At 52.4% G+C, this 26,338-nt stretch overlaps 8 protein-coding genes across 8 annotated transcripts; 4 read left to right on the top strand and 4 right to left on the bottom strand.

Moving 5' to 3' along the window:
- Positions 1-3,863: 3,863 nt before the first annotated feature.
- lad1_1 (L-arabinitol 4-dehydrogenase) lies at positions 3,864-5,094 on the top strand (the record flags this gene model as incomplete). The annotated part of the gene is made up of 3 exons (XM_064838740.1): positions 3,864-4,042; positions 4,099-4,151; positions 4,202-5,094. The coding sequence occupies 3 exons, from the start codon at positions 3,864-3,866 to the stop codon at positions 5,092-5,094; spliced, it is 1,125 nt and encodes a 374-aa protein (XP_064693565.1).
- A 93-nt stretch (positions 5,095-5,187) lies between these two features.
- LTS14_006041 (uncharacterized protein) lies at positions 5,188-9,292 on the bottom strand (the record flags this gene model as incomplete). The annotated part of the gene is made up of 3 exons (XM_064838739.1): positions 5,188-5,321; positions 5,461-7,542; positions 7,990-9,292. The coding sequence occupies 3 exons, from the start codon at positions 9,290-9,292 to the stop codon at positions 5,188-5,190; spliced, it is 3,519 nt and encodes a 1,172-aa protein (XP_064693564.1).
- Positions 9,293-9,842: 550 nt separating this feature from the next.
- On the top strand, positions 9,843-10,853 carry LTS14_006040 (uncharacterized protein; the record flags this gene model as incomplete). The annotated part of the gene is made up of 1 exon (XM_064838738.1): positions 9,843-10,853. The coding sequence occupies one exon, from the start codon at positions 9,843-9,845 to the stop codon at positions 10,851-10,853; it is 1,011 nt and encodes a 336-aa protein (XP_064693563.1).
- A 206-nt stretch (positions 10,854-11,059) lies between these two features.
- On the bottom strand, positions 11,060-12,785 carry LTS14_006039 (uncharacterized protein; the record flags this gene model as incomplete). Its single annotated transcript, XM_064838737.1, has 2 exons — positions 11,060-11,801; positions 12,199-12,785. The coding sequence occupies 2 exons, from the start codon at positions 12,783-12,785 to the stop codon at positions 11,060-11,062; spliced, it is 1,329 nt and encodes a 442-aa protein (XP_064693562.1).
- A 1,570-nt stretch (positions 12,786-14,355) lies between these two features.
- On the bottom strand, positions 14,356-18,713 carry LTS14_006038 (uncharacterized protein; the record flags this gene model as incomplete). The annotated part of the gene is made up of 5 exons (XM_064838736.1): positions 14,356-14,734; positions 14,799-14,962; positions 15,018-15,164; positions 15,216-17,786; positions 17,829-18,713. 5 exons carry the CDS (start codon positions 18,711-18,713, stop codon positions 14,356-14,358), a joined length of 4,146 nt encoding a protein of 1,381 aa, XP_064693561.1.
- A 1,179-nt stretch (positions 18,714-19,892) lies between these two features.
- On the top strand, positions 19,893-20,822 carry LTS14_006037 (uncharacterized protein; the record flags this gene model as incomplete). The annotated part of the gene is made up of 2 exons (XM_064838735.1): positions 19,893-19,957; positions 20,075-20,822. The coding sequence occupies 2 exons, from the start codon at positions 19,893-19,895 to the stop codon at positions 20,820-20,822; spliced, it is 813 nt and encodes a 270-aa protein (XP_064693560.1).
- A 600-nt stretch (positions 20,823-21,422) lies between these two features.
- On the top strand, positions 21,423-22,947 carry NPR2 (Nitrogen permease regulator 2; the record flags this gene model as incomplete). The annotated part of the gene is made up of 2 exons (XM_064838734.1): positions 21,423-22,611; positions 22,640-22,947. 2 exons carry the CDS (start codon positions 21,423-21,425, stop codon positions 22,945-22,947), a joined length of 1,497 nt encoding a protein of 498 aa, XP_064693559.1.
- A 254-nt stretch (positions 22,948-23,201) lies between these two features.
- Positions 23,202-25,491, bottom strand: LTS14_006035 (uncharacterized protein; the record flags this gene model as incomplete). Its single annotated transcript, XM_064838733.1, has 3 exons — positions 23,202-23,441; positions 23,525-25,356; positions 25,407-25,491. 3 exons carry the CDS (start codon positions 25,489-25,491, stop codon positions 23,202-23,204), a joined length of 2,157 nt encoding a protein of 718 aa, XP_064693558.1.
- Positions 25,492-26,338: the final 847 nt, after the last annotated feature.

Below are 26,338 nucleotides of genomic sequence, written 5' to 3'. Positions count from 1 at the left end.
ATCATCATCTATCTCTTATTGGGTATCATCGCTCGTTCAACATGTCTTTTCGGAAGTTCGCACTCTTGAGGGCTCTCTTTCTCGTCTGCCGAATCTCACGCTCTTATTCACTCGAGTGCCAGTACTCTTCATATCGGACAGTCTCCGTCTGCCACTGTGCAATATACTTGAGCGCCGTGACTGAGCCGCCGTCGACCCATCGCTGCTGTCCTCCTCGTCCTCGTCTGCTGCGACGATTGCCGTAGGCGTACATGATTCTGCCACCGAGCACTGGTTTTGTGATTGCACCATCCGTGACACCAGAGCTGCCAGTTCTTGCCTGTGGGCAGAAGTGCAAAGTAGCCTTGCATTTGATTGCCGTTGACCTCGTTGTGTCGGCGAATGTGGTCGGGCAAACTTGAGAGGGTACGTGCGTGATTGACTAAGAGGTGCCAGTGTGCATGCATTTTCTATAGTAGGCTCAATCGTCCATCCAGCGTCATCGTCTGCGGCAGCATATGCTTCACATGAGTCGTAGTTTATTCTTGAATCATGCCGTAGCCTGGAGTCTCCAAGTTGCGCAGCTAGGTCGGTCATAGTAAATCGTGGCGGAGGGAACGGTCCAACCGCAGAACAGGGCGATACAGATCGTGATGTGTCTCGTGTGGTTGGAGCATTGCTGGACTCCAGAGAGGGCGACCTCCGTGTATCCCAGGAGAAGTTCTTGTTGAACATCCTGGAGTTGAAGAGTAAGGTTCCCCTGTTCGTGTTGGTCGGATCGACGAGTCGTGGAGAAAGGGAGTAGAGGTAGAATGGTGCGCAGTACTGCTGTGAGCAAAGCTCTCCAGATGGCCTTCTTGACACGAAGAGGACGGGCCGGTGTTAGTGTTATGAACACTGAAATGGATCAAAGGCAGGTGGTAGTTCCATGAGATACGCGACTCAGACAGCACTAGTATTGCGTTCCGCGACAATGCCGTTAGAAAGCGATCGCAGTGAACCTAGAACCGACGAGTGTGGACAGTAGAAGCGCCCCATCCTTGAGCAGCACTAGACCTTCGAATGCTCGGGAGCTGTATCGTCGTGTGGAGGAAAGTCGAACCTTGTGAGGCAGCGAGGGCTCAGTTTGCAGATTCGGGCCGCGAGTCGGTATGCTGGGGAGAGCTGTTACCGTGAGGTCGCGCCACTTCGGCGAGACAGGGGACGAGGTCATGGCGACCTTGCCAATAAGCGTGCCAGGTGAGGTTGACTTCTTTGCGCAACTCTGTTATGTCCGGCTAAAACGCCCGTCTTAGATAACGAGCCGTGTCTCCGATGTCAGATTGCCTGGCGATCGGCACGCTGGACCCTCGCAAGCATTCAAGCGTGGAGAGGGAGCGGAAGATCGAGCCAATCGCTGCCATTGTCGGAGCTCCAGCGGTCGCCAAGCACAATCGCAAGCGTTGGCGAGGCGTGTCGTGCATGAAGGGGTGGAGATGTAGAAGGTTCAAGCGGGCTTCTAGAAGGCAGTAATTCGTCAAAGTTGCCGGCAATTGTGCTGCGCTGGAGCATGTACAACACCGCCACGTGTTCTGCTATCGTGTTGACCTTCGTACACCCAAAGCGTGCTCTGGTACCATATTGAGCGCAGGAGCTATCACGCCCGCGACATTGTATCAGATTCAATGTGGATAGCGAAAGACATTGCGGATCTTACTCTCCACTTGTGAGCGATATCGTAGAACCCGGCCATTGACAAACAAGTCAAGATGTTGAGTCTCAGGTGCGGCATATGCGCCGGAGAAGTATGTCTACAGCTTTCGACCACCTTAACGCCTAACCATGAGTTGAGACTATTGGCACGCGATAGATATACAGCAACTTCTGGCGACACAAGGAGGCTATCGAGCATCAGGTGTACGAATAAACTTATCCACGAGTTTCCTATATACATGGTATATTGAGTCCAGATCGCACGACAATGCGACGCACTCGGTATCGTTAGGACGTAAGGCCGAATGTTCTGGTTATCTCCCTGCCTGCGAATGTGCCATGCGCTGCGGCATCCCGTAACCATCTTGTGCAGTATGTTCTGCAGTCCACGATCTGTGCGCAGATGGTCTCGCTTGTCTGCTCGAGAGTCGACTCTGGTTCGTTCCCATCCGGTCCAATTGGTTACCGTGTTCATAAGATGCGCTTTGAGGTGAGGCGCCGCCTTGATAAGATTGTTGTCGGCTTGCGCGCCTGCTTTGCATCTGTGTCATCTCGGAACGCTGGCTACTATTGTGCCTGCTAAGCTTCTCCGCATCCTCAAGTCCCCTTTCCTTGCCATACAGTCTGGCTGCTTCAGCATTGCTTGCCCCGCCATTGATGACATTGCTGGAGTGGATGAGAGATTTTGGGCCTCCTGGCCAACGACCTTTCTTGACCTGGTGAACTTGTCAGTCGGCCATCGTAGTAGAGCTTACTTTGTTACTGACCTTGTGCCGCCGATGGAAATATGTGCATGATATATAGAAACCATGTATATGACTAGGGAACACGGCGCAAAGAAACAAGACGCAGTTGAGCATGCAGTCCCATTCAAACCCGCATAGCATAGCGACAGCCAGTGGCGGAAAGAACACGTTGATAACGGTGAGCCACATTCGGTACATTAAGCCTCGCATGTTGACGACCTCGTGGCGGGCTCGTGGCAGATGTGTCGCCGGTCGGTTGTCTCTGCTGGGTGACCGTGCAAAGATTGGACGCAGCGGCGTTCGCCCTGCGATCAACTAAACATGCACTTCATCGCCATTACTCTTATAGATATATCGCGAACATTCACAACAAGCTGACTGTATGGCGAAACCTGGCACGCCTGGTGTCGCTTGCAGAAGGTGAAGTCATCGAGCAGCGTTCAAGCCTGTCGGATCAGCCTTGGCAAGCCACACCTGCACAGACGGACGCAGATGCAGTGCTCCGCCTCGAGATCTTCAACACGCTTTCCATTACCCATCAACAGTACTGGCTCAGCCAAAGATGAGATGTGCCATCCGTCGGAGGGTCTTCCTAACGGCATGGGAGATGAAGTTCACAGTCCACCTCTATCCACTTACGGGATGAAGGTCTGTATACAACACCACGAACATGACAACATCTCAGCAAAGCAAATCCTGGGAATGCTCTCTTGGTGATGTCGCATTGACCAGAGCATACCTACATGCCATTGCAGACTGATAAGATACCATGACACGCGTGAGTCGAGGCTGCCAAAGGGGATGTTCAGGTATTCCTTGGTAGCCACAGGATATTAGACATGTTGAAGTTGGTGGCCTAGCCAACAGCCCAGCTTCGTGTGTTGGCAACGATGGCGGCGGTAGTCTTCGTCTTGTGGTTGGTAGCCAGATAAACCATCCGGTCAATTTCTGCAAGAGTCCCATCAAACATCTTCCAAAACGGACGACCGACAGCGCGCTTGGTAGGCCACGTTTGGCATACCGTTTGTAGGTCTGCATTGAAAAGGACATCCCGCTTCCATTCTGCTCCATTCTGGTCTCCACGTCCCGATCAAGAAACTCCTTCGACCCCCCCTCGGCCTGTTCTCCGACGCGAGGTGCGCAACGAAGTTCGCCCGGCGGGGCTCCTGGTGGGGTCATGATTGACGGATAAATTCGAGAAAGCAACAAAAGCTACTACCTTGTCCACATGGTGAACCCAACAGGAAAACACGGGCTTCAGCGTGATGGCGTTAGCGTCGGCATCAGACGCCCTGCAGTCGAAGTAAAGCCCACCGGTGGGTCAGCAGAAATACATGATTCTGTAGTAGGCGAACCTTAGGTACTGCTGCAAAGGTAGCATTCCATCTGATCATTACTTCATCTGCTATGCTCTGCAACGCACCTTGCTGTAATAGATTCGACGACATGTCCTCTACTACGACTACCACCGTGGCGCCTTCGAAAGCCAATATTGGCGTGTATACCAATCCAGCTCACGATCTATGGGTTGGCGAAGCTACACCCAGCAAAGAGGAGGTTGACAAAGGAGAGAGCTTAAAGCCAGGCGAGATCACAGTCGCGATCAAGAGTACTGGGATCTGCGGGTACGTTGACGAGGTAGAAGATACACTTTTACTTCATATACTGACTGTGCTTTCAGTTCTGATGTACACTTCTGGCACGCAGGCCGTATAGGCCCAATGATAGTGGAAGGTATGCGCTTCACTACGGCCTCCTCGCTTGTGACCTACTGACGCTCGCAGATACCCACATCCTCGGTCACGAATCCGCTGGTATCGTCGTTGCTAAGCACCCTTCTGTCAAAACCCATGAGATCGGCGAGCGCGTGGCAGTCGAGCCCAACATCATCTGCAACGAATGCGAGCCATGCTTGACTGGTCGCTACAATGGCTGCGAAAGCGTACTCTTCCGATCCACCCCTCCAGTCCCGGGCCTGCTCAGGCGGTACGTCAACCATCCTGCAGTATGGTGCCATAAGATTGGTGATATGAGCTTTGAAGATGGTGCTCTGCTTGAACCGCTCTCTGTAGCATTGGCAGGCATGCAAAGAGCGAATATTACATTGGGTGATAGTGTGCTGGTCTGTGGTGCTGGACCCATTGGTTTGGTCACTCTAGCGTGCGTCAAGGCTGCAGGTGCCGAGCCAATTGTGATCACCGACATCGACGAGGGCCGTCTGAAGTTTGCGAAAGAGTTCTGCCCAAGTGTACGGACGCACAAGGTCGACTTCAGCCACACACCAGAAGATTTCGCAAAAGAGGTGGTCAAGAAGGCAGATGGCGTGGAGCCAGCGATCGTGATGGAGTGCACAGGTGTGGAGTCTTCTATCTCTGGTGCGATTCACGCTGCGAAATTCGGGGGCAAGGTTTTCGTCATTGGTGTCGGAAGGCCCGAGATCAAGCTTCCATTTATGCGCCTGAGCACGCGCGAGGTCGACTTGCAATTCCAGTACAGATACGCCAACACTTGGCCTCGAGCAATCAGGCTGCTTAAGGGTGGCGTGATTGATCTCAGCAAGCTGGTGACGCACCGCTTCAAGCTTGAGGAGGCCGTGGAAGCGTTCAAAGTTGCAGCAGATGCTAAGCAAGGAGGAATCAAGGTCATGATTCAGAGTATGGAGGATGGCGAGAAGTAGATGTCCGCAGAATGGTATCCTTTGAAGCTTCTTATGGGGTGCCTAGAGAGTCGTGGTCAGCTTGCGAAGCTCATGGCCACCCACTGAACGCGCTCACCTCGTCGACAATATCGATGTGCCGAAACTAAGGGAAAGTTCTCGAAGAGGAAGCTCAAGTGTTCGCACAAGCGCATGTGCACTCTTATCCTCTCGGAACACAACGAGCAAGGTCGTGGAGGACTCGTCCTCTAAGGACATCAAACATACTCAACATATTGACACATATCACCTAACCTGTACGCTTGCATCAAACAGCCCTCGTACCTCCCCAAGTCTTCCCAGAAAATCAGTCAATCGAAACTCTGAAAGGTAAGTAGACAGACTCACCACTCAAGAAAGCAGCCCAAGCAGCTGGCCGACCATCGGCACTTTCATGCAGCGGCACACAGTGGATCTGCCTCATCTGATCACCCCACCAGATCCGTGTGTCGAAGGGTCTACGTCCTGAGCATCCTTCTGTAATGGCTGACACGACTCGATCGCGAAGCAGCCGAGCTGTTTTAGCGGCTTCATCGTGATGTGTCGTAAAGTCTGCATCATACAACATCTGTTCGAGATGCTGCGATATCCACGGCATGCTGATCCCAGACATCATACCATTGGCATGATATCCTGTTGGTCGGACTACCAAGAAATCCTGATGTCTGGACTTCAGGCGCTCGAGCTCCGACATCAAGGTCAAGGTTTGCATTGTGCAAGTATGCGCCGACAAGTGAGCAAAGGATGCTGCCGCGAGACCAACCACGTCCATAATGGCGAGTGATGTTTGCAACTCGTCCGCCAGCTTGCACCAGTCAAGGTCTTTCTTCAGCATCGGTCGGACGCCAGGAGCTATCATCTCGATCTCATCCAAAGACATGCCACTATGAGCTGACAGTTCGAGAAGTGCAGATCTAATGAAGCTTTCAGTAACGTCGAGCTCAGCGACCAACAGGTACGACTTCTTGCTCGACTTGCGGTCCAGGATCTGATTGACGACTTGAAGCATTATCCGGCAGTTGATGCTCCGATTCGAAGCTGGCTCGACTCGCAGCGAAGCATGTACCGTCGTCCCGAAGGGCATGTTCACAAAAGAACAATGGCCGACCTGCAGGACGTTCGCACCCTGCTGATAACCTCTGGAGATGAACCGTACGGGCGCTCCGTGCACCTTTGGGTCGACCATTGCGATGCCACCGAATTGTGGTTCGAGGTCTTTACTCAATCGCCGGGCCTTGGGATGGTCCGGATATCGAATGGCGAAGTCATCGTCGAGGAGATCTCGAGTAAGGATGGGAGAGTGCTGCTCTGCTGGGAAACTTTGCTCGGTCTGCGCATACAACGGCGATGCTTCGGCCGATGATCCAGATGTCAGAGAGGGAGTATCTTCTCTCTCGTGTACTGAGGCCATGGTCGATACCTCCGACCCATCATCAAACCATTGCCTGGATACATGATTACGAAGCAAAGGACTCTCAGCTAGTGCTCTCACCAGCCTGTCCACTTGCTCTGGCTTCAGCATCAGCTTGATCTCCCCCTCGAGTAGGTCGCCTTCGGGCTCTGATGTGACGTTGTCTTCATGAGCAGCTTGTCGCGCTGCATCATATTGCTCCTGCGTGGGTGTCAGTGGATCGAGCTCGTCCGTGGCCAAAGGCTTAGAGAAAGCTTGTGAAGTATTGTTTACATTCGTAGGTGAAAAGTAGATCTCTTCTGTTACCTGCGGCGCATCTATGTTTTGCCGGTGAGGTGTGCTGGCATGCCGTGACGACACAAAGCTAGGTACTTGCGAAGAAGGTTCACCTTCGGAAGCGGTACGTCCTGTAGCAACACGAGGCTGATCTAGCTGAATCTTGGCGATATTATGTCTCCGTCTCTTCGGCAATGTCTGCCGAGCATTCGAGGCTGCAGCTGTCTTGTCAGAGGAGCTCTGGCGCTGGCTTTGTGAGGTGCAAGATTCTTGATCTTGGTTGCTCCATGAACAGCCACGACAATAAATCCTCGCCTCCCATATCCACAGATCCTCACTATCGTCATTACCAGCAGCGAAGGAATCAGCACTGACGTTTTCACCGCCCTGCCGCACACCGCTTCTCGCATCCTGATGGATGATATCATGCCCGACAAGGCTTGCATGGGCATGGCTGGTGTTAGACCAGGTTTCCCAAGACCCGGTCGAATCATTCCCCGCAAAATCTACCGCGCTACGGATGAGGCTCTCATCCCCCCGTACCGCGTTATGCAGGTCCGGTCGGGAAGTGGTGTAGATCGGGCTGTGTTTTGGGGTGGAATCGTGGTTTTTACAAATTGGATTGTCGTTGTTTAGTGTTTTTCTACTGTAATGGTTAACCTTCTGCATCTGTACAATATCGTTTCTGTCCTCCTCAGCATTTGCCAAGTCGACGATGCCGACCAGCTGAGCAGTTGAGGCGACTGCATAAGTTTTAGGTGGCATTGTGGACAATGGGTTGAATTGGTGCTATTGTGTACTCACTTTCTGTCTCATGTAGGCTGGTATCGATGTCTCATATCTACCATATCAACGATACTGCGTTGGCGGAAGTGAAGCAACGATAGTGTCCGAGGTGAGCAGAGACAAAGATCGAAATGAGTTCCAACACAGTCTCAGTGAGCTACTTCTTCATGACAAAGGCAGAGTAAGACAGGAACAAAGAGCGCTTTACTGCACAGTAGTACCTGAGATCAATTCGAGGTAGCTATGGCTAATCGTAGTGACGAGCATGCGAATCGCCATGCTACAACGTCCGGAAGTTGCATCATGGAAGATCATGTCGGCTCGCTAAGCTTGCTAAAACAGCAGTGTACATAGAAGAAAGTGCTGCTCATAGCAGGCGATGGGCACCAAGCCATCTCACATACTGCTGAGCAAGTACTCGACCGCGCCTTGCACGCTGCCGCCACTACGTCGAAGCGCCGAAACATTCCGCTCGAATTCATAGAAGCCCATATCGTTTAGCTGTCGTAGCTGGTCCTCATACCTGACTTCTGGTGGCCGGTCATCAGCTGGCTGTGCAGGTTCAGATGAGCCACCGAAGCCACCTGCCCCTCCTCCACCGCCGAAAGCTGTGAACGGATTGAAGCCTGCCTCTCCTGCTCCTCCTGCACCAGCGCCTGCACCCGCTCCACCACCCATACCACCCATCATTCGCATCATGTTTTGCATCATCTCAGGGTTCTGCATCATTTGCTGCGTCATTTGTGCGAGTGGATTGTTCTGCTGGTCGCCGCCTTGCTGGCCACCCAACATGTTGCCAAATGGATTCGCTTGTGATGCGCCACCATCTGTGCCTGCTGCTCCACCAGGTGCTGCTCCGCCAGGGAATAGTGCAGCGAAAGGATTTGCAGGTGTTTGTGCTGCATTACCAGTTGTGGTGGTTGCATTGGGTGTAGCTCCTGTGCCTTCTGTGCCCGCTGCAGGGGTAGTGGTATCTGTCTGTCCTGGCATAGGAAATGCACCTTGCCCACCCTGCTCACCACCCATCGATCTTTGCATTTGCATCTGCATCCTGATCATGTCTGGATTGAGCATCATTCTTCTGAGCTCTGGGTTCTCCATTGCCGCCCTTGCCATAGGATTGTTCCTGATCATAGGATTGTTCCGTAGCATGTCAATTACCGCCGGGTTGTTCATCGCCTCGTTCATTTGCTGCGCAAAGTTGGGATCCTCCAGCATCCTAAGCATCTGATCTGGGTTTGGCGGTGCGCCCATGCCTGCGTCTGAGCCGAACGTATCCATACCCGGTAGACCGTGGAAGCCAGCGTATCGTGCGCCGGTCAGTTGTGCTAGAGGGTTGCCAGCGCCTGTGCCAGCGGCGATATTCGAAGGCACATTACTGGCAGGCTGACCAGCACCAGGGGGCACAGCCGTCGAACCGCCTTGGTTCGCTGGGTTTTGTCGCTGATTACTATCGGCGCCGCGAACAAGGTGCACCGTATTGCCATCCTTGATCTTACAGCTGCCAACTGTGTCGTGATCCTTGAGCACCCTCCCACTATAGATCAATCGTTGCCGTTCTGGTGGAATGTCCGCGTGTTCTGACGTGGAGAGCTTCTGCTTCAGGTCGGCTATCGTTATGGATTCGGCAAGTGTGAAGACATATTTCGCTTCCGAAGAGGACTTGACGTTGAATGTGATCTGCTGCTCGTTCTCCGCGTCAGCCATTGTGGCCTACGATGAGGGTGGTGGCGAGTTCGATATAGCCAGCTCTGAATCAAGACTGATTGCTGTTGCTTCTGTGGAGTCTTGCGAGGCGTGGTGTTTTCGTTACTTGGAGATACCCGTGGTAGATCCTTGGTCGGAGGAGAATATGACTGAAATAATGAGATAAGTAACTTGGACTTCGTGAGAGGACAACTACTTTCTTTACATGATTAAGACCGACTGCCTTCTGTGACCTTCTGCCACAGCAAGCGGCGGCGGCCCACTTCCAGCTGATGTCACGATTCACATGCTTGCTTCGAATTTCAGCCTAAGGCATTAAGGAATACCATTCACCCACTAGCTCAATAATAAGCAGGAACGACCGAGGTTGTGTCTTGCTGTCCGCTTATTTGCTGGACATGTACCCGAGCAGTAATAGAAGACTTCAGGTAAGGATGTTGAGTCCGTTCTCAACTGTTTGTTATCCGTAGAGCCAATTACATCCGTCGTCCTTCTCCTCTGCCCTTCCTAGACCTCGCCAAACCCACCATCTCCCTGCACATCGGTCATCATGCGTGGAATTCAAGTCAAGCAATACGTCGAAGGACCATTGGACCTTACAGTCTCAGACCTGCCAGATCCGAAGCCTCAACCAAATCAGTATGCCATCGAAGTCCATGCCACCGCGACCAACTTCTTCGACCTTCTCCAAATTCGTGGAAAGTACCAGCATCAACCACCGCTACCATGGGTCTCAGGTGCCGAGTTCAGCGGCGTGATCACAGCGACACCAACTTCTGGCAAGGTAGCGAAGTACAAGGTCGGCGATAAAGTCTTTGGGTCGGCAATGGGAGGATATGCGACTAAAGTGTGTGCCAAGGAAGAACAGCTCAGACTCGTCCCCAAAGGCTGGACGTTCTTCGAGGCAGCCGGTCTGTTCGTGACCATGCCTACGAGCTATGCTGGTTTGGTGACACGATGTAACATCAAAGCTGGAGATTGGGTCCTGGTACACGCGGCAGCTGGTGGTGTTGGCCTAGCTGCGGTGCAGATTGCAAAAGCATTTGGCGCGACAGTCATTGCCACTGCGGGCACACCTCACAAGCTTTCGGTGGCTAAGCGATTTGGCGCAGATCATGTTGTAGATTATCGACAAGACGACTGGCCACAGCAGGTGAAGAAGCTTACGCCAAAGAGCAGGGGAGTAGACATCGTCTACGATCCCGTCGGGTTGATAGACAAGAGCACAAAGTGCATTGCGTGGAACGGTCGCTTGTGCGTGATTGGCTTCACTGGTGGGCCGATAGAAAAGGTGGCAACGAACAAGATGCTGCTGAAGAATATCAGTGTGGTTGGTCTGCATTGGGGCGCCTACACTCAGAACCAGCCGGAGATGATCACAGAGGTTTGGGATCGACTATTCGAGCTGTTCGAGAGCCGGAAAGTGGTAAGCACAAACTATACCGACAAGAAATTCGTTGGCCTGGAGAAGGTGCCAGAAGCGCTGAAGGCGTTGGGTGAGAGAGGGACATGGGGCAAGGTGGTCGTGCAGGTGCCGCAGGAAGGGCAGAGTAAGCTATAAGTACTTTGGATACAATACACAATACCGCTGAGATCAACTCCCTGCTACGCTATGCTGAGCTTTGATAGCAACCGAACAGATGCCAGATCCACTGAAATCTTGTCGCCGTCTGCCACCAGAAGCAGCGTGGGCCTTGCTAGCCCAACCGAGCAGCAAACGGCAATCCCATGGGTATTGGCTTGCATTACGAGCTCCACCTAACCCACCTACACCAATCCGACTCGCGCCTGAAACACACTGTTGAACTGCGATATCAGCTCGTCGATCACATGCCTACTCGTGATGGCACCACGCCACTGCGGCACGATCTTGAAGACGTACGTCTTGATCCATTCCACATCATTCTCCGTCCACCGTCTTTGCTCACAGAACCCTTCCCACCGATCTATGGCCGGATCATCGACGTTGCAGATGAGGATGGCGATGTGCTCGATGTCAAATTCTACCTCCGTCGGTTGGCCTTGCGCATCGCAGAAGAGCTCCAGGCGCTCTCGCAGCAAGCGCATATAGGCTAAATCTCCATGATATGGTTCATGGTCTGCTTTGCCATCATCGGGAATGTCTAAAGACACCTTATCGCTCGACTGCCTCACCCTAGCATTGTCGTGCGTCTCAGTTTCTGCCCGGTCGGGCACTTCTTGTTCCTCATCGCCATGGTCACCAGGCTCCTCATAGTCATCTTCGAAGGTCGTGTTCGTAGCCTGCTGGCTGTCCACCGTACTTGCGCCGAAAAAGCTCACGTCGACCTTGTAGCCTTCTTCCTCCAACCACTGGCCAAATTCGGCAGCGTGTTTGCGACGCAAAGCATCGAGGTTGCCTCCAGTGTAGATCGAAAGTGGTATATTGTGCTTGCTGCGGAGATGACCATACATTCTCTTGCGCAAGCTACGCTCGCACTTGCAGCCTGGAACAGGACATTTGAGCCTGGCTTTGGTCGACATCTCGCTTCTGGTTAGCTGGATTTAGATAGAGGGACCACAGGGAGCAGGATGTCCAGTTCGAGTTGCGTTGTTGCTAGCGAGTCACAGTTGTACTGCAATGCAAAGCATCAATGTATCGGTATTAGGATCTCGATCTGGTAAACCTCTGATGGAGAATCACTTCTGATACCAAAGGAAAGATGAGAAAATTGTGAATGTGCTGTCCACTTCACATCCAAGCTGCAGGAACCAAGCTGCATAACTTCGTTTGTTTCTACATGAGGCTTCTTGCTCTTGGAGAAGGTGCGACTGGAGACACCTTGCATGCACGCAAGCTCGCATTTACATATTCCTCCACATGAGTGTCTAATCAAGTCCTGAAGTGCACAGGAGCGCGGCTAAGTAGCATGAGGCTTTCAGCACACTTTTTATCATCTTCCGCCCAGCCCGCTGGCCGCCAATAAGAATTTCCTTCGTCAGTAGGTTCATGATCATTCTCAACATTCTCCTTCTGGTTGGCCGCATAATCCATGTTGCTGCCACTCAATGAAAGTCCTCTGTCTTCCTCGTCATCCTCTCCCTCGTGAATCGTGTATCGTTTCCGGCGTTGGCTCACTGGCCTAATCAAGGGAACATCGTCTCCACTGCTTGACGCAGGAGTCTCATCTTCATCCTCGTCTTCATCTGCTTGTGTACTGTGCCCGGCCAGTTGATCGTCTTCAGACAAGTGGACGTCCTCCCAACCTTCAACGCTCTTCAATTCATCATCGACGTTGGTGAAGAACGTCACATCGATGGGAAGACCTTGAGCTTCTAACCACCTTGCATACCTCTTAGTATGCTTCTGGCGGCGAAGAGACTCGTTGCCACCTTGAGGACCAGTCTTGTTGTGGTCTAGATTGATTTCGTGCGGAGCTCTACGCATATGCTGCAGAATACGCTTCCGGCCTACAAGCTGAACAAGGCAGCCGGGTACTGGGCCGTCGAGCTTCTGGGGCCGTTCGTTCTGCATGAGTTCTTCTGGCCTGGACCCGTATGATGGAACAGCAACACCAGCGTTGAAATATAAGATCGATCACAAAGACGCTAGATCGGTTCATGTCTGCCCTAGGCCAAGACAGCACACAAGGTCAATCTCGCAGCCCTCGTTGTTTACTATCGTCGTCTTGAGTTCACGCGAAGCGGTAACAGAGGTACACGAGGGTCCAGAGTTATGTTGCAGTCTTTCAGTACTGCCATATGTTGAAGTCTGCTCATGTCGATCTCAATTTTCGGATGGATAGGAAGGCCTGCTTCAGAGACCGACAATGTCGCACTTCCATAGTACCTGGCAGCCGGATCCAGTGAAGTTTGATGTGAGAAGTCGGCGATGCTCTTAAAGTGTTGTCTGCGACGTCCGACCAGCAATTGCAATTCAAGAGAAGCTTCACAGGCTAGAGACTGGGGCAATCGTTCTTGTAAAGACGTTAGCGTGTTTCAGCACCCGTGTGCCTGCCAAATCTGTGGACGCCAAGGCGCATTCACTCTCCGGTCAGCCTGCCAACACGTGAATGTGTGTGTGAATATGACGCAGCGCCTCTCGATCCTATTGTTGCAGCACATTTAGGATTGAAGCAAGCCAGTGAGTATCGAAGTAGACCATGAGCTGCCGGTCATGCTCTTTCAGTCCGAAGGAAGCCATGAAGAAGAAGTGTGTGCATCACCATCCTAAACATCGTCACGATTTATCTTTGTCGCCGCATCCACGCCATGGCTCCGATTACTGATCCTCGCCCCTTGGCCACGATCTCTATTACCGACCTTCCTTCCTCAGCCTTTGCAAAGACAGCCACTACTGCCTCCACCGCAGATTCTTCTGCGAGGCGACCAGCATATCGCCACCTAATCTATACCACCCCACCGCTGTCGCCACAGAAGCTCAAGCCCGATACTGCTCACAGATTACTCTTCCGCCATCAGGGCTACGACCAGGGCCTCGAGGGAATGCTGCTCCGCCTGCGCGATTATCCAGAGGGGTATGCGTGTTGGACGGGCATGGAGACATATTGTGATGTGCGGAATGGATTGAAGTTGGAGCTACACGAGAAGATGGTGAGGTGGTGGCGAAACTGGTGAGGGCGACACAAGACGAGGTGCGAAGGAGAAGGGCGTTGGAGGATGTGGGAAGAAAAGAAGATGGGGGAGAGCAGGAGGAGGGTAAGGAAAGTACCGAGAATGGCGAACTAAGTGCGGCACAGATTTCCAGAGAATTTGTGCGAGCACCGGTATAAGCTGTCGAATCAAGGGTGATTACCAGCGAAGGTGTGCGGAGATGGACGTCCTTGGATCGAGCTCGGAATCAGTGTCGTTGGATGACCTGGATTTCCATCATACTAGTTTGATGGACCATAGATATGTATCTCAGCCCTAGCACTCGCAACCAGTTGTTGTATAATATGATCTTGAAAGCCTTGTATGATTGAAAGCTTCGTCTCGCCAGCATGTCCCTCGCTGAGTATACTAGACGGGCTTGACTTTGGTGATGTCGGGCTGTTCCAACTCCATGCAGAGGTCATGGCAAGCTCGTGACGAGTCCAGCCCGATCACGACTCGGCCTTCTTGGTCTGCTTGGTCCTCAACTTCATCATCAGGTACACAAGCCCATAAATGCCAATCACAAAGACCACCACAATCCCCGCATTTCTCCAGCCATCCGACTTTTCTGCAAGGTTTAGGGTGCGTAAATAATCCGCACCGCTCGAGTATTGGCATACACGACAATTCACAGTGTCGCTGGGATTGAGCAGATTGATCCCGGATCCCGTGCTGGTTTGATACACCTCAAGATACTCAGCACAAGTCTGGCCGACGGCAGGATGGAAAAGTGCGATCTCGTCTGGATTGCACTTCACGGGTTTGTCCCACGTAGTGAAGATCAAAAGACTGGACTGGAGGTAGTTGAATGGATCAAGGTAATAAAGCCTGCCGAAGCGTCAGTTGGCACTTCATGCTTGTTGCAGATAAATTTTCCTGGGTCAGTACTAACCAGTACCTCCAGAAGGGCTGAATTTGACTGTAGGGAACGACGACACCAGAGAACGAGACCAAGGTCACGATCATCAGCGGGTTCACGAGTGAAGCGAAGACGGCATTCGGCGTGTAGGCGGCTATTGATTGTCCAATAGCAGTGTAAAGTAACTCGTACATCAACTATGATCGAATCAGTTGGAGTACATATGAAGGTCTCGAGGAGCGAAGGTCTTACAATTACGAAGAATACGCTGCCTGCAGAGTATGGCGAAGTGCTAAGACCAGGACCGAAATACCAGCAAACGTAATAGAGCAGTCCGCAGATGAGTAGATACGGAAACTCCGATATGATAAGGCCGGTGACGAAAGGTGCCCAGTGATACTATGTACGAGGTCAGTGGTGGCCTCATATGTATGCTCATCCCAGACGTACCATTTTGCTTTTCTTCTCCCTTACCTCAAAAATATCTCGCCTGTCGATGAAAAGCGGCTGCAACTGTGAGATGACTCCTGGAGCGACGAAGATGACGTTGAAGATCGTGAACAAGTTCTGCTGGAGATCGGTGGGAGAGTCTCCGATCATCCAGAAAGTGAAGCCGTTCAGAAGACCCAGGGAGACATGCATAGCGAATTTGCTATTCACGTACTCGGTATTGCGATACAGTGACACGTTCATGCGCTGTGTCACTAGCTTGATCTGCGTCCACATCGAAGCTGCGAACTCGCCATCATCTTCGTCGTCAATAGACGAGGGTTGAGTAGCCGCGGTCTGCATCATCAGGTCGATCTCCTGTGTCAGCTTCTCGTTCTCGGGTGACTCCAGCCAGATCCGGTTCCAGTCTTTGCCTCTTCCTGCTCCGACTCCTGTCACAACCTCAATCATGTGCTCGGCAGGGTTCGTTCCGGAAGGACATGGAGCACCGTGGCGCCCGAAGTAGTCCTTGAGAGCCTCACCGACGTCTCCGAAATAGACCGGCTTTCCACCGGTAGTCAGCAGCAGTAGTTTGTCGAACTGCGCAAAGAGCTGAGCTGAAGGCTGGTGGATCGTGACGAGGACGGCTTGCCCTCCCATTGCGAGCTTGCGAAGGAATCTGACCGTCGCATAGGCAGCTTGACCATCTAATCCGGATGTCGGTTCGTCCAGGAATATCAAAATACTTGGCTTAGCGACCAATTCGACAGCGATTGTTAGTCGCTTACGCTGCTCGATCGAAAGACCTGACCCAGGTGCACCGACAAGGGTATGTTCGAGGTCTTGTAGTTCCAGAAGGTCGACAATAGTATCGACGTATCGTAACTTATCATGGTTTGGTATGTCGGCTGGCTGTCGCAAAAGGGCCGAGAATTCGAGAGCTTCCCGCACGGTCGCGAGTGGTTCGTGGACGTCCATCTGCTCGACGTAGCCGGCTGACCTTTGGAAGGATATAGGGACAGGTCGCCCATCGACTAGCACACTACCCTGGATAGTGCCTTGTGTCTTCCGTCTAGCTAGAACATCCAGAAGCGTCGTTTTACCTGCACCAGAGGAGCCCATCAGGGCGCCAAGCATACCCGGTTTCACATACCCCTGAACATTATCAAGGAGGACCCGATCGCCCTCAGAGGTCTTGACTGTGTATGTGAGGTTCTTCCACGTGAAGACGCTCTTGTTGCGGATCAAGTCTTTCGCACCGCTGCTGTCGGACTCGGAGCCAGAATCCAGCTTCTCTTGCGAGGTTTGTGCTTCTTCATCGGCAGACTTCAGCAAATGTGCCACTTTTCCCTGATGTTCACGAGGGACCAGCAAGCGACGGTTGCCATCTCCTGGCAGCTTCCATCTGCCGGTGAAGATCATGGTGAGTGCAACGAAAAAGATCCACCAGGCGCAGAGTATGCCGAAGTTGCGCCACAGGTGTGCGTGAGAATATGACAAGGCGTTGAGATATGAGTCACCTGTAACGCTGGTACTACCTGGCATAGCTCCGCGGACTCCGACACACGATTGGCCGCCGTTGTTATCTCCGTAGCCGGGACCACTCGGCACAAGATTGAGACCAGCACATGGTATTATGGTGTTGTGGAACTCATTCGAGAGGAGTGCTTCAAAGGTATAAGCCATAGGGTTGATCCAGAAGATCCAGACAAACCATGGATGTATTACGGGTTTCGCAATCATGTAGCCCATATATATGAACAAGGCTACGAAAGAGAGCCCGGACACCTTTGTGGCGGCGTCGAAGGTCGGGAAAGCAGCGCCGATCGCCCGGAAGTATTGAGTCATAGTCATGGCGTTCATGTAACTGATGAGCAGAAAGATGAAGAAAGCTTCTGCAGTGGGTCGAAGGCCAGTCATCCAGTACAGGACAAGGCTGAACTGGACGACCTGAAATAGCAGTAAGGGAGCGTCCGCGATGATCTGGGCAAGTGTAAAAGCTGCCGGGTGGTACAGAGCGAAAGAGCGGTGCTTCGCTAAGACCGGTCTTCCAGTAAAGGAGTCAGTCACCTCACCCAGAGCAAGCAAAGCATGGTACAGTGTGGAGAAGAAGATGGCTCCGCCTTTTATGAACAAGCCAAGATTGTTTTGAGGAGCATTGTAAAAGAGAGATCCACCAATCAGTGCCTGCACCAACGTCGAGACTTGCTTGATCAACACGGTTGATTTGTCGCCCCGCTGCAGTTGGTATTGCCGGATTATCGCAAAGCGCACTTGATTGAGGAAATTTGCACTGACAGAAGAATTCCGACTACCTCTGTCACGCTCTGTGATGATGATATTCTTGAAGGCTTCTGTATACTCTTGCGCGGCAGCACCTTCCGGATAGCTACACGCCTCATTTATCATCGCAGCCTTTGTTTCCGATCGATCATAAGCGGCGGCGATCTCGTTGGCTGTTCTGGGGTATTTGCTCTCGTAGCCTGCGGCGATATGACGTTCGGTAGGAACGACGACGCCGGTCAAGAAGTCGCTCTGATTAGAGCCACCATCACAAACGAAGCCCAGACTCTCCATAAACGGGACCGCATCCTAGCGAGGTCCATAGTAGAGCTGCTGTCCCTCATCAAGAACGAGTATCTTATCGAATTGGTCATAGATGGCATTTCCGCCTTGGTAAAGAGTGAGGATGGTGACCAGTCCGAGAGCAGATGTCATAGTTCGTAGTGTCTTGATATATTCAAGTGCGGTGCTGGCATCGAGACCTCGGATAGGATTGTCCCAGCAGTAGACGCTGGCGCGAGTAGCAAGACATTCTGCCAAAGAGACACGCTTGCGCTCACCACCAGACACTCCTCTAATAAAGGCATCTCCGACTTTCATCCTCGTTGTATGAGCAATCCCGAGGGACTCCAGCAGAAGCTTACTGTAGCTTTGAGAATATGCTTCATGTGTTTCGACACCAGGTGGAAGCTGACGTGGTGTTCGCAGCCGAGTAGCGAAGTCGACAGTTGCTTGTACAGGCAGCGTTGGATAGAAGATCTCGTCCTCGGTGTTCATGACGATCTGTCCCCGAAAGTCTTGTGCCTCTTTTGAGGTCATCGCACCATATCGAACCTCACCAGAGACTTCCTTAAAACCACGACGGTTATTGGCAAGTACGCTCAACAAGGTCGTGCAGCCGGCTCCAGGACGACCTAAGACAAGCAACATCTCGCCAGGTCTGACGCATCCGAACGAACGATCGACGATGGTCCTGGAATGAGAGCCTTTGTTGCCTTTGCCGAGAGGATTGACCTGAGAGGCCACATTTTCGTTGAAGGTAGCATTAGCACCATCGCCCTTTACAGTCAGGTTGCTCCATGACAAGCCGAGCTTCCTAGGTTGCTCCTCGGAGTTCGTCGTGAGTTTTTCAAGCCGTCGCAGGTGATCCAACATGTGTCCATCTAGTTCCGCGACCATGGGAGAAGAAGTGGTGAGTCTGTCTGCGCCAGATTCGGGACGACGAACCTGGGACATGACGGTACGTGTGCGAATTACTGCCCATAACTTGTACGGCGCGGTCGAGGAAGACGTTATATACCATGGTGGGCGTCGAGATTCAGGGTGGCCATTGCCCAAGCACGAAACCCTCCTATGACCGACCGTCCGATGAGCTCAAACGTACTTTCTGCTTCGGACTGGTCAGGCGTTGCGCATATGGCGATTGCTGATCATAAGTGTGCTGTGTCAATCGTAGAGCGTTATCTAGTTGCACAGTGATATCCCGAGCCACAGCACGCCGTCCGCCCAACATTCGCAAAACCCTCCGCAAAATGCACGGTCGTCATCAAACGGCCCATGCTTTTTGAGCCTCGTCTTTAGGGAGTATCGTTCTTGTAGAAGGACATGATCCACGTGTAGGCACAACTTAGAGATGCCGCTCTGGTCAGGGGAACATGTCGGTTGCTCGACTGTAATGCTCACCATTAGGCCTTTCAACGACAGTTACCAGTGACGAACAAACGAGCATCCACGAAATTAATTACGGCCGAGACAGGATATTTGCCAAGCAATAACGGGATGTCGACATCTCGCAAAACCCTCCGACCTGGAACTCTATCGTCGAGAGCGACACAACCTCCGTCACGTTCATCTACTCCCTTGGTTTTCGGCAAGCTTGTCAGACGTGTGCGTGAAACAGAACAGCGGACTGGTATTCAAGATCGTTATCACCGGCGCCAGCAGAGGTTTGACTGACACTTACTCCTACGCCACGCTTTCTAGTGATACTGTGAGAGGCACTGAAGAGCACGTTGTCCGCGAGAATCAGTACCCCTCCCCATACTGTTCCCAGGGGTACGTTAACAATCTCGAACTCTCTAGGTTGTTCTCGCCTGTTTCGACAGCCCCGGGCAGATCACCGCCCGACCTTACATGTCGATACACCCATCGCAACAGCGTTTTTCTTGCGACTTCTGCAGGAAGCAAAAACATAAATGCCGCCGGATTCGACCAGATACTCCTAGATGCGAGCAATGTTCGCTGCGCAATATCCCCTGCGAAGTTGGACGACCACGAAAGGCTGGCCGACCCAAGAAGTCACTATGTCCTGGAAATCAGAGATCTACAGATGCTTTCCAACGACCGCAGACTTTATCTATACCATGTTTGGACCAAACGCCTGGTCCAACTGTCCGTATAACAACCAGCCCGCCAATGACTGAGTCGGGATATCCGCCACTGATGTCAAAAGCTTGGGACGACCCCAGGCGCGAGACAATGTACGTTGACAATGGAGACATCGCATCAAGCACTACGAGCACAAATCTGACGCCTTTCGTGCCGATCTTGACCCGTCATTTTCAGCAGTTGCTTTCCACTAAACTGACAACATCAAGGGCTTGCCTGCTCAACGATGGTGACTTGGAGATCATGACTGGGATGTCGATGATCTTCGAGGACTTGCAATTGCGCAGCGCCATCATCAAGACGTCCACAGTCCCGTTGGATCTCAATGCTTTCATCTACGAGAACAGCCCTCTCTACATTAACAACCGGACATTGGCCGACTTCATGCTCGAGGCATGTACGAACTTCCTACACATCTTACGGCGTATGAGAAGCAGGATACGGATGAATAGAAATGCGGCAATCGAGTCTTCCGACCAGGGCGACGGGCTTGCCAGGCGTAGACAAGATGACTCAACATCGCACCTCTCCTCCGCCCTCTTCGTGGGCCTCACGAACATCTTTCGTCGGCTCCTCTCTATTCACGAGCTGATACTTGATCGCTTGACAGACAGGATCGAGCGAATCGAGAGCGACCCTGTCATGACTATTCCCGGTCTGTTATCCGTGACGGGCGAGACGAGATCCGCTTGCGCACAAGGTGCACTCTTCTGCAGTCTTTCAATCACGCTTTTAGAGCAAATGGAGGAGGTGCTGGGTGTCGCCGAGGAACCGGAGAATGAAGAGCTTGGCATCTTATCGGCGGAGCAAGTCCAGACATTATGGGCAGTCGTGGACCATAGCACAGGTGTTGCTCCGGGATTCGGGATCATGCGGCCAGCCGATATCAAGATGCTCCTAAGACAATCTGTTACGGTCCTTCATCGATTGTCTACACATCAAGCGAACCTAGTGTAGCTTGAAGCAGTATCGTCGTGAGGCTCTGCCATGCATCTCCAGTGTTGCGTGCTAAGCAACACCTCGCCCGAGCATATTTCTGGCCGCTACGTGTGGCCTGCTCGCCGTTTTCGTGAAAAGGGTACTGAGTGACATTTCAGAGGCTGGGCCAGAATGTCAGACCGTCAAGAGCACGGGATTAAATCCATCATTCCAGACCTGAGTGCCCGCCATTGCTCGTCGTGCACTTTTGGTCCGCGATAGATATCTACCTTGCCACATAGGAATACCAGCATAATCACTATTGATCTGTGGTCACTACATACCCTCCCATGGTCAACCCTCGCCAACTTTTGTGATTCGTGACTTACTGCATAATCTCGTCAAGCTTGATCATGGACACTCACTGTAGAGTGTTTTGAGCATAAAGTGCGACGCGAACTTCTCACAAGTGTTGTGAGTTGATGTTACGGGTCGCCTCCGGCTGCTAGCGCGACGCGTATCAAGCCAATCAGCTACATTAATGTTTCCTCACAACCACCGAGCATTTCTGATCCCACCTTCCCATCGCGGTGACCATCTCAAAATCGTACTATCCGCTGGAATCTACTCGGGGAGGTAATGCTCGAAGCAGTATTCTACATTCGTTTCCATCCTGCCAGAGGCCCATCAGTAATCTACCAATCCCCATCCCGCTGGGTAACGTCCCACTCGCGAGAGGATCAGGAGTCAAGACCAGGACAAGGTCCATTGTTGTCCTTCCAGAACATATCAGCCTATCTCATCCCACCTTATGACCTCTGTAATCGTGCCCTGTCAGTTACCACGAATGGCCATGCAGTCCTAGGGTACCCAATCAGTCTTGAGGACCCGAAGTACGAGAGGAACCGGTTCACGTTCAACGTGTGCTTTGTGCTCCGCGAAGACGTAGATGCTAGACCATGGACGCGAGTTGTGGAGAAGACGGCGGCATTCTTCACGGCATTAGAAGTCGAAGATGGCTTATTGACGGCCGAGGAGGACCGGGACGACAAGACTGAAGTTGACCAGGATACGAACGCCACGTTTTTGTCCGAGGATGGCGATCAAAGGGTCATTCATAAAATCTTGGAGACCATCAGGAGCCAACTCAACAGATATGGCGAAACATGTATCCGTGTATCAGACATTCACGTCCTGAACCTCCGCCTCGAGACACCGCCCAAGCCCGACACGCCACCTAAGGTCCGAACATGGGACGTACCTCTCCTCATCCGAGCACTACCGCCCGAAGAGGACTGCACACCAGACCTCACCCTACAGAGGATCATCCCCTTCCTCGACGGCATCAAACACATCAGCCTAATAGCAACCCAAGCGGACGTCGAAGTCAAACTAGTCAAACGCGGAATCCGTGAACTACTCCGCCACGACTACGTGATCCCTCTCGACCTCTTCCATTTCGCTGCGATCTACACAACAACTGCAGACTTCACCTCGTTCGTCAACGACACAGAGACACTAGACGAATGCCGGAACTACATCACGGCCACCACCAGCACAAGCGCCAACCCAGACGACAAATCCCCAAGCATAACCAACCAAACCCTGATCCACCTCTACACCACCCTCACACCCGGCCTGCCCCTCGACGACTTCACCCTCACCCACCTCCCCACCCTCACCACCCACGGCATAGACATCCGCCGCTTCATAACCTTCGGCATAATTAAGTCCTTCCTCCGCCGAATCCATAAATACGGGCTCCTCATCCCTACCACCAACCCCACCACCCAAACCTACCTCTCAGGCTCCATCCAAAGCAAAACCAGTTCCTCCCCCTCCAAATCCAAGCCCAGGTCCCAACGAAGCAGCGGTGCGGGAATTCGAGCGCGCATGGAAGAAAGCGGCGTTGAGTTCAGGATGGGCGACGCCGCCTTCTGATCCTCCGCCTGTGCAGTTGAGTAAGAAGGTGAGTCGGACGGCTAGTGCTCATGGTCTGGAGGAAGATTTTGATGAGGAGGAGAAGGAGAGGTTGCGAGGGTGGTTAGATGGAACGCATTGTTTTGATGAGATATGTCTGGCTATGAAGATGACGGAGAAGAAGCTGATGGAGCGAATACGGAGGAGTGACTTAGGTGGTGAGGTTGTGCTGTTTAATAAGTAAAGCAGTTTATCGTGTCAAACGTCAAAGGTCGAACCCATAGGGATAGCCATCGTGAATTCGGTTTGATCGAGAAATGAAGTGGTGCTGATGATGATACAAAGTGTTCGTATTATCATTACTCGTCTATCGCTCAAAATAGAGAAGCCTGTATAGTGATATCCAGCATACGATGTCGAAAGACAGCGGAGTTGATAGGTCGTATCTCTACCGAGAGCCGCAAGTGCTGCTCATCTTAGTTGGGCGCGAGAAAATCCCTAATCGACCTTGATAGCCCCATAAATCCTCCTCACAAACCCATACGCCGTCAAGAAGCCAATCGTGCCCGTCAGCAAGCCATAAACACTACACGCCAAAAACGCATAGGCAAAGAACAGCATCGTCGACGCCATGCCGGTAATATGTAGATGGTTGAAAAAGTAATAGACGCAATAGGCGAAGATCCAGAGGCTGGAGGCGCCGCCGATGAAGAAGGATTGCCACCACCAGTGGTAGTTCTGTCAAAATTAACGTTAGCGGATAATGTTCATCTTGCATGGGTGGAAGAGAAGGGATGAAGTGGGTTGCTGCATGTACTCACCTCGTTGCAAAGCTGAATATACACAGCGATAACCGTCGTCTCCATCACAACCAGAATCAGAATCGTCGACACCACGGCCAGGAAACCCGGCATGTAATAATATCCGCTCTTGTCCTGCCATAGACTACGGAAAACGAACATGAGCTCGATGAAGATGATGGCAAAGGGCACCAGTCCTGCCAGTAAAGCCGCTTGAGCGTTCCGGGAGTACCACGTCTGTTGTGGGATCTGTCGGGGAATGACATTGGCCTTGATGGGGTGCGAGTAAGCTCCCGCTTTGACAAACCCGTACCAAGAACCCATGTACACGAGCGGCAGCTGCGTCAGAAGCCACAGCGCCACGAGACCGAAAAGTGTACCCAGTGGAATCGCGGTCGAGGAAGCCTGAGCCCAGACGAAGAGATTAAGAAGGAAGATGGTCGAGAAGAGAAGTCCAGGGAATAGAGTAGCAGATACGATGGCGTTGGTACGCCACTGTGTGCCACCGAAAGTCTTGTACACGCGCGCGGAAAAGTATCCTGAAAAAGCTCCGGCGAGGATGAAGAGGGCGAAGCCTACGGAGATGAAACCACCGCGGAAGGAGGGATTGAGGACGCCGAAGCAGGAGAGGGCGATGAGGCCGGTGGCCATGAAGACGAGCTGCATGCCTGAGCCGATCAGTGGAGCGAGAAGGTGTCCGAAAGCAGGTGAGCGAAAGACATCGCCGTGGACGAGTTTCCAGCCGGTGATTTCCTCAGGTATTTCGTCCTCGGAGCTCATGTCGTCGGCTACAGAAGAGGAGTCGCCATCGACTTGTTCGAGCAGGCCGCCCTTTTCGAAGCTCTTGCGTGGCGAGCGCGTGCCTCTCGAGCGTTTCGTGAGGCGGAGCTTGCCTTCTTCCAGTCCTTCTTTATAGCCTTTGATATCGCCGTGGATTGTGCGGGCGAGGATCACAGCTACTACTGCCGTTAAAAGACCAGAGATAACGACTGAGTTGATGATGCCGAGCCAGTGAATCTTATTGCTGTCTTCCTGGTTGACAAAGTAGAGATCCCAGCGGTTCGCCCATTCGATGTGCTCCTCCTCGCGGAAGTAGACACTATATGTGTATGGGATGGTCAACTTGGCATCCTCCGCACCATCGTCGAACTCCTGGAGAACATAGGAGCTATCGTTGTCGCGAGCCATAGTCGTGTTCGTGACGTTCTTCGCCATTGTTAGCTCGAAGCCAGGTGGACTCTGCAGATCGATGGGAATGCCGCCCGCAGCTCTGTTTCCGGCTTCGATTGACTTGGCGTACACCTCAAACCCTACGATAACCTTCTTTCCGTGCCTACCATCTCGGCCAGGAGCACGATGCCAGCGGATGGCAACCGTGACGTGGTTGTTTAAGAAGTACGTCGGTTGGCCAGTCACAATTGACGTCTCCCCGAAGCCCATCTTGAAGCCTGCAGCATAGTACTTTCGGCTCTTGTCTACTGTCACGAAGCTCGTCGCACCTGGGAGGTTATCCACAATCCACTCAGCAACGTAGCCATTCTTCACCACCTCCTTCGCTCGCTGCAAACCTGCTCGGTCTACCTCGTGTGCGCAGAGGTAGTGCACCTCCTCGTCCTTGCCCATCTCAAGCTCGTAGTCCGACACCATGATTCGATCTCCACGCAGCACCTCGCCCAAGTTCAACGCGACATTCGAGCCAGAGATCAGGCCGGTCCCAGGCCGTTGTCGTCCAGAAGGCGGGCAGACAAAAGGTAGTTCTGAATATGCATATTGTAGTTGTGTGTTGTCGCTGTACACTTTGTTCACGAATAGCGGTATGGGCTCGCCGTCGGAATATGATTTGATCGACCAGCCTAGAATAGATCAGTATAGTCCTACAGCTTGAGTCGTAGTCCACACTCACCCGGTATGTAAAAGGCCTGCACGGTCTGCAAGCACAGCAAGAGCAGCGCCCAGCTCATCGTCCGTATCCGATAGTCGGCAGCCATGTGTGAATATGTGCTCGCGCCGCCGCGAAGAATCCTGCCTTTAAACTTGTGCCTGTACACCTCCTACTCTCTCTGTCTCTCTCTCTCTCGTGTGTACTTCTCCACTAACAGGTAGCACCAATTGTGTATCTGCGCGCCCAGCTATTTTGTGCAACGACAAAGACCCCTAGTCACTTCGCTCGCTTCGTTGAGAGCTGTCCGCAAGCTTTACACGAGCACACTTCCGTATCTACAGTTATCTCCTCCACCCGCACTGCACTTCCTCCGACGCTGCCACAAGCGAATGTTCTTGGCGATTCCTCCTCAGTAATCAAGAAGAATCTCCAGTGAAGGCAGCGTGACTCTTCTGCAACAATTTCTGCTGCAGCAAGAAATAGCGAACAAATCACCCACTGCTGGATGTGTTTGAATAGCAAGGTATCACCGTAGCTTAGTGAAGAAGGGCAGGCTGGGGAAGGTCGGGAGTGGGTGGAGCACGACAGGCGAGTCCGGACAGGGAAGCTGCTACTGTATCCAACCAATGATAATGTGCGTCGGGAGGCGTTGGGGACGCCACTCAGATGGGGAAAGTGCGACTTGGCACCTCGCGAAGCAGCCCTTTGAAGCTTTCTGCAGGGGTGGGAAGTGGAAAGGTTGATGGCGAATCTCCCTTTTCCAAAATCATGATACTGTAGGGACCTATATTATTAATATTACGGACGATAATAAGACTGAGGACGGGAATATAGCAAGTGTCCTTACAGCTGATCTTGAGAACAATAATAATACAGCAACACGTTGAGGATCTGGTCAGCACGCGCGGCCATTGACCACTTTTATTTCAGCCGCCGGATTGGATGAGTGCTGC

Source organism: Recurvomyces mirabilis (assembly GCF_035927965.1).
Source record: "Recurvomyces mirabilis strain CCFEE 5264 chromosome Unknown scaffold_15, whole genome shotgun sequence".
NCBI lineage: Eukaryota > Fungi > Ascomycota > Dothideomycetes > Mycosphaerellales > Teratosphaeriaceae > Recurvomyces > Recurvomyces mirabilis.
This window is presented reverse-complemented; position numbering and strand designations above follow the sequence as displayed.